The sequence below is a fragment of the Mandrillus leucophaeus genome, unplaced genomic scaffold (assembly GCF_000951045.1).
Source record: "Mandrillus leucophaeus isolate KB7577 unplaced genomic scaffold, Mleu.le_1.0 Scaffold200, whole genome shotgun sequence".
NCBI lineage: Eukaryota > Metazoa > Chordata > Mammalia > Primates > Cercopithecidae > Mandrillus > Mandrillus leucophaeus.
In genome coordinates, this window is record NW_012102033.1 from 86,204 (window position 1) to 92,217 (window position 6,014).

General features: G+C 60.6%; 1 protein-coding gene across 3 annotated transcripts in view; it reads right to left on the reverse strand.

Moving 5' to 3' along the window:
* The window catches only part of ALDH16A1 (aldehyde dehydrogenase 16 family, member A1), a 22,793-nt gene that overhangs the window by 5,213 nt on the left and 11,566 nt on the right, over positions 1–6,014 (reverse strand). For 2 of the 3 annotated variants that reach the window (XM_011979271.1, XM_011979273.1), the window contains 9 exons: positions 5,610–5,791; positions 5,374–5,526; positions 4,600–4,785; positions 3,879–3,974; positions 3,566–3,702; positions 3,306–3,411; positions 3,067–3,197; positions 1,746–1,913; positions 1,364–1,565 (listed from right to left, as the gene is read on the reverse strand). In XM_011979271.1, coding sequence (XP_011834661.1) covers positions 1,364–1,565; positions 1,746–1,913; positions 3,067–3,197; positions 3,306–3,411; positions 3,566–3,702; positions 3,879–3,974; positions 4,600–4,785; positions 5,374–5,526; positions 5,610–5,791 — 1,361 coding nt within the window. The remainder of the gene's footprint in view (positions 1–1,363; positions 1,566–1,745; positions 1,914–3,066; positions 3,198–3,305; positions 3,412–3,565; positions 3,703–3,878; positions 3,975–4,599; positions 4,786–5,373; positions 5,527–5,609; positions 5,792–6,014) is intronic. The other variant, XM_011979272.1, reaches the window with a different exon arrangement.

Genomic DNA, 6,014 nt, shown 5'->3' on the forward strand with positions numbered 1-6,014 from the left:
AAAAAAAAAAAAAAAAGTGTAGCACTGGCTGGGTGCAGTGGCTCACGCCTATAATCCCAGCACTTTGGGACGTCAAGATAGGCAGATCACTTGAAGCTAGGAGTTCGAGATCAGCCTGGGCAACATGGCGAGTCTCTTGTCTCTACAAAAATACAAAACCACCCAGTTATGTGTGCTGGTGTGTGCCTGTGATCCCAGATGCTCAGGAGGCTGAGGTGGGAGGCTCGCTTGGACCTCGGAGGTTGAAGCTGCAGTGAGCCATGATTGTGGCACTGCATTCCAGCCGGGTGACAAAGGGAGACTGGTGCCAACAGGCCTAGCTAATTTTTCTATTTTTTGTGGAGACATGGTTTCACTATGTTGCCCAGGCTTGTTTCAAACTCCTGGCCTCAAGCGATCCACCCGCTTTTGCCTCCCAAATTGCTGGGATTATAGGCGTGAGCCACCATCCCTGGTCAGGTGGTTTTTTTTTTTTTTGTGACACAGGGTCTCACTCTGTCGCCCAGGCTGGAGTGCAGTGGCGGGGTCTTGGCTCACTGCAACCACCGCCTCCTGGGTTCAAGCCATTCTCCTGACTCAGCCACCTGAGTAGCTGGGACTACAGGCGCCCACCACCGTACCCAGCTAGTTTTTTGTATTTTTAGTCAAGACCGGGTTTCACTATGTTAGCCAGGAGGGTCTCGATTTCCTGACCTCGTGATCCACCCACCTCGGTCTCCCAAAGTGCTGGGATTACAGGTGTGAGCCACCGCGCCCCCAGGTGTTCCTTTTTTCTTTTCTTTTTTTTTTTGAGACGGAGTCTCGCTCTGTTGCCCAGGCTGGAGTGCAGTGGCTGACTTGGCTCCCTGCAAGCTCCGCCTCCCGGGTTCACACCGTTCTCCTGCCTCAGCCTCCCGAGTAGCTGGGACTATAGGCGCCCGCCACCACGCCCAGCTAATTTTTGTGTTTTTAGTAGAGACAGAGTTTCACTGTGTTGGTCAGGCTATTCTTGAACTCCTGACCTCTTGATCCGCCCGCCTTGGCCTCCCAAAGTGCTGGGATTATAGGCGTGAGCCACTGCGCCCCCAGGTGTTTCTTTCTAGCAATGCAAAAACCGCCTAACAGCCCACTAAATTGATTTTATGGTCCAGGAATGGGTCGCTATCCATCATCTGGCAAACGCCGCTCTACGAGGCAGGTTGTGTGTCCACTCACTGTACAGATGAGGAAACTGAGGCAGGGAGAGGTGAAGCCACTTGCTGATGATCCTGCTGTGGAAGGCAGTGGGGCTGGGCCTGGATCCCAAGCCTGGCTCATCTCACAGCCTCTAGTCTGAGCCCCACCCCACCTGCTCAGCTCGCCCACGTGCCCACAGATCCTTCACCTGCAGGGTGTGGCCTTGGGCCTGCGCCCGGGCCCCCCATGCCCGAAGTCGCCTTGCACTCAGCTCCACCTCCGCCTCCGCAGCCTTGAGCTCCACTCCCTGCCTCTCCAGCCTCGAGGCCAGGGTAGATTTCCGGCGTTCCAGTGCAGCCGCCAGGGCCCATAGCAGGGCCGCCCGGGCCCCTGGGGACTGGCCCGCCCAGCTGTGGGCAGACAGTGCACAGTGGGGGTTGGCATCCTGGTCTTGGCTTTCCCGACACCCCACCTCTGTCCACAGCCCCTACCCTGGGGGCCCAGCTTCCCAGTCCACCAACTGCTGGGGGCCCAGGCTCCCCTCTCTACCATGCCATGACCCCTGGGCTTTCCCGTGTGACCCCTCTTACCCAGGGAAAGCCTGGTGAGCGGCCTCCACGGCACCTCGGATGTCCTTGGCTCCACCCTCAGCCACGTAGCCATGGAGGTTGCCGGACGAATCCTGGATAGGCCTGGAGCTTCGGGCCCCAGGAGCCTGGAAACGGCCCCCAACGAAGAGCCCATAGGGGGGTGCTGGGCTGGAGTAGGGTGGGGCATGAGGAGGAGTCCTGAGCCCTCAATCTGCTCAGACCTTATGCTCTACCCCACTGGGAAGACCACCTCGGCTCCCGTGAGCCTCTGGGGCACCCCAAACCCCTGTTCCCATGAGCCTCTGGGGGACCCTAAACTCCAGCTCCCATGATTCACTGGGGGACCCTAAAGTCCTGCTCCCATGAGCCTCTGGTGGACCCTAAACTACTCCCATGAGCCTCTGGGGAACCCCAAATTCCTGCTTCCATGAGCCTCTGGAGGACTCAAAGTTTCTGCTCCTATGAGCCTCTCGAGGACCCCAAACCCCTGTTCCCATGAGCCTCTGGGCACCCTAAACTCCTGCTCCCATGAACCTCTGGCAGACCCTGAACTGCTCCCATGAGCCTGTGGGGCACCTCAAATTCCTGTTCCCATGAGCCCCGGAGGACCCAAAGCTTCTGTTCCCATGAGCCTCTGGGGGACCCTAAGCTCCTGCTCCCATGAACCTCTGTGCTCCCATGAGCCTCTGGTAGACCCTAAACTCCTGCTCCCTTGAGTCTTTGGGGGTACCTTAAACTCCTGCTCCCATGAGCCTCTGGGGGACCCCAAACTTGCTCCCATGAGCCTCTGGTAGACCCTAAACTCCTGCTCCCTTGAGTCTTTGGGGGTACCTTAAACTCCTGCTCCCATGAGCCTCTGGGGGACCCCAAACTTCTGCTCCCATGAGCCTCTGGGAGATTCCAGGCTTCTGCTCCCATGAGCCTCTGGGGACCCTAAAATCTGGCTCCCTTGAGCCTCTGGGGGAACCCAAAATCCTGTTCCTGTGAACCTCTGGGGGACCCTAAACTGCTCCCATGAGCTTCTGGGCGACCCTAAGCTCCTACTCCTTCTGCTCCCGTTAGCCTCTGGGGCACCCCAAGCTTCTGCTCCAGTGAACCTCTTGGGGACCCCAAGCTCCTAGACCCATGAGTTTCTGGGAGAGCACAGACATTCATGGGGCAGAGCTGAGTCTCAGCAGGCCTGGGGTGGGGAAAGTGTGAGGCCACAATGTGGTACTCAGCAGGACCATGAGACAGCTTGGACGGACCTTGCACCAGCCCTCCTGTCCATGGGGAAACGGGCATCAATTTCCCTCTCCCCGTTCACACCCCAACGACTCACCTGGGCCCTATTTCAGGCCCAGCCGGCAGGGCTGAGGGAACAGCAAGGCCAAAGGTGTCATAGTTCAGGTTCTTGGAGAGGCAGGACAGCCGGACAGGGGTCCCTGAGGGCCGCAGATACTCATACAGCCCCTGTGAGAAGGACAGTGTCAAGAGGATGCAAGGGGCACGTGAGGCTGGATGCAAGTGTCAAGGGCACGGCGGGGAGCGGGGCTGGTGACGGGGAGGGGATGTGCTCACGTCTGGGCCCCCATGCCAGGAACACCCACTCTCCTTACAGCCGCCTGTGGGCACCGAAGGGTCTCTGAGGCCGTGGGCATTGATCCAGACGGTGCCCACCTGGAGCCTGTGGGGAAGATAGAGATGTCCGACACAGGAAAACAGATGGTGGCTCGCTGGGAGAGGGGTGAGTTAAAGGCGCAGGGAGCGACCCAGGGAGAAGGGAGATGAAGACAGGAAGAATGAGGAGAGGAGTGAGCGCCTGGGCCACGCAGACTGACCCGTAGCCCAGCTCCAGTGCCTGGCCCAGCCTCTCGCTCCACACGCTGGCGCTGCCCCCGCGGGGCGTCCCGTTGGCCAATGCCAGTGCTTCCTTGGCTGTGCGGAAGGGGGAGGCCACAACCACAGGCCATGGCACCTGCAAGGGGTGATGGGGAGGCTCAGGCCTCTGGGGCCCACCCACCAGGGAAGGGGCCCAGAGCAGGTAGCAGCCCCCTGCCCGGGTCACACGGTCACCCCAGGGGCTTCCGCAGGCACGGAGCTGCTGCCCTTGGCTGGCAGTGGGTAGGAGCTCTACAGACCTCAGGGGCTCACCTCTGCCCAGGCACATGGGGAGGCTGGGGGCAGGTTGGAGACCAAGGTTGGAGGATAGAATGGGTGTTCTGAAGGCACATCGCCAGCCTGGAACACCTAGGGAGAGAAATGATCTAGAAGTCGACCTCCAGTCCCTTCCTGCTGAGACCCAGGAGTGCAGGCTCCCAGCCCCTCCTCCCTCAGACCCAGGAGTCCAGACCCCAGCCCCTCCTCCCTCAGACCCAGGAGTCCAGACCCCCAGCCCCTCCTCCCTCAGACGAGTCCAGGCCCCCGGCCCCTCCTCCCTCAGACCCAGGAGTCCAGACCCCCGGCCCCTCCTCCCTCAGACCCAGGAGTCCAGGCCCCCGGCCCCTCCTCCCTCAGACCCAGGAGTCCAGACCCCCGGCCCCTCCTCCCACAGACCCAGGAGTCCAGGCCCCCTGTCCCTCCTCCCTCAGACCCAGGAGTCCAGGCCCCTGTCCCTCCTCCCTCAGACCCAGGAGTCCAGGCCCCCGGCCCCTCCTCCCTCAGACCCAGGAGTCCAGGCCCCCGGCCCCCTCCTCCCTCAGACCCAAGAGTCCAGGCCCAGCCCCTCCTCCCTCAGACCCAGGAGTCCATGCTCCCAGCCTCTCTTTCCTTAGACCCAGTTGTCCACGCCCTGCTCCCTCTTCCCTGGGACCCAGGAGCTGGGTCTCCAGGTCCCTCCTCCTCAGACACCCTCAGTCTGTGACCCCTGCCTCACCTGTGCACCCTGGCTCTGCGCCTCACGCACAAAGCGCTGGACCAGGTCACATGCAGCAGCCCCGCGGGCCCCCATGTCCACGGCCCCATCCAGCCCTCGGCCACTCCGAAGCCGCCCCATCCGCTCCTGCAGTCGTCTCATGGCTTCGTCCCACACAGACTCCTGGATAAGGAGCCTGAGGCCACCCTGTGAGGAAAAAGGGCGTCAGGAGATCATGCCATTGCACTCTAGCAAGTTGGTGATCTGAAGAGTGAAGACAGAGGCTGGAAAACTAGGGACATGGACACTCAGATAAATCAACAGTCCTGAAGAACAGAGAGGCCGGGTGCGGTGGCTCACGCCTGCAATCCCAGCACTTTGGGAGGCCAAGGCGGGTGGATCAACAGAGGTCAGGAGTTTGAGACCAGCCTGGCCAACATGGTGAAACCTCGTCTCTACTAAAAATACAAAAATTCGCCAGGTGTGGTAGTGGGCGCCTGTAATTCCAGCTACTCGGGAGGCTGAGGCAGGAGAATCACTGGAACCTGGGAGGTGGAGGTTGCAGTGAGCCGAGATTGCGCCATCGCACTCCAGCCTGGGTGACAAGAGCAAAACTTCGTCTCTCAATAAATAAATAAATAAATAAATAAATAAATAAGTAAAAATGAACACATATAGAAAAACAAAACAAAACAACCCAACAGATAAAATGAACAGAGACTCAGGACCCCAAGGCCTGGAGACAGACACCTACAGCCTCCAGGGTGTGAGGGGACAGGAGTGCACGGGTCTCACCGGGCCGCGGTCGGACCAGGCGGCGTCCACGACACCCTCCACGGCCGAGTCGACGTCCGCTGTGTCTGTCAGCAGCAGCAGCGACTCCGTCCCCAGCGCTAGGCCCAGCTCCGCACACTCACCCGCCAGGGTCCGTCGAAGGGCACGGCCTTCCTAGGGACCCCCACCAATTCAGCCGCAGGAGGAGCTTTGCAGCCCCCAGACACGTTCCACCACAACCCCTGTCCTGCAGGTACCTCCAGGGCTCCGCAGAAGGCCACCTTCTGGATTCCAGGCTGGGAGGCCAGGACGGGCACCAGGGAGGCAGGGCCACTGATGACATTCAGGATTCCTGGGAACGGGCCCAGCTCCCCTGACAGCTGGGCCAGGAGGAGGGGTGTCGGGGAGGCCGGGGGCACGAGGGCCACCACAGTGCAGCCTGGGGAAGCGGAGCAGCTCAAAAATTCAGCAGTCCAAGTCCAAGCTCCTCCTCCCTCAGACTCAGGAGTCCGGACCCCAGCCCTTCCTCTGACAGACCCAGGAGTCCAGACCTCAGTCCCTCCTCCCTCAGACCCAGGAGTCCAGACCTCAGTCCCTCCTCCCTCAGACCCAGGAGTCCAGACCTCAGTCCCTCCTCCCTCAGACCCAGGAGTCCAGACCCC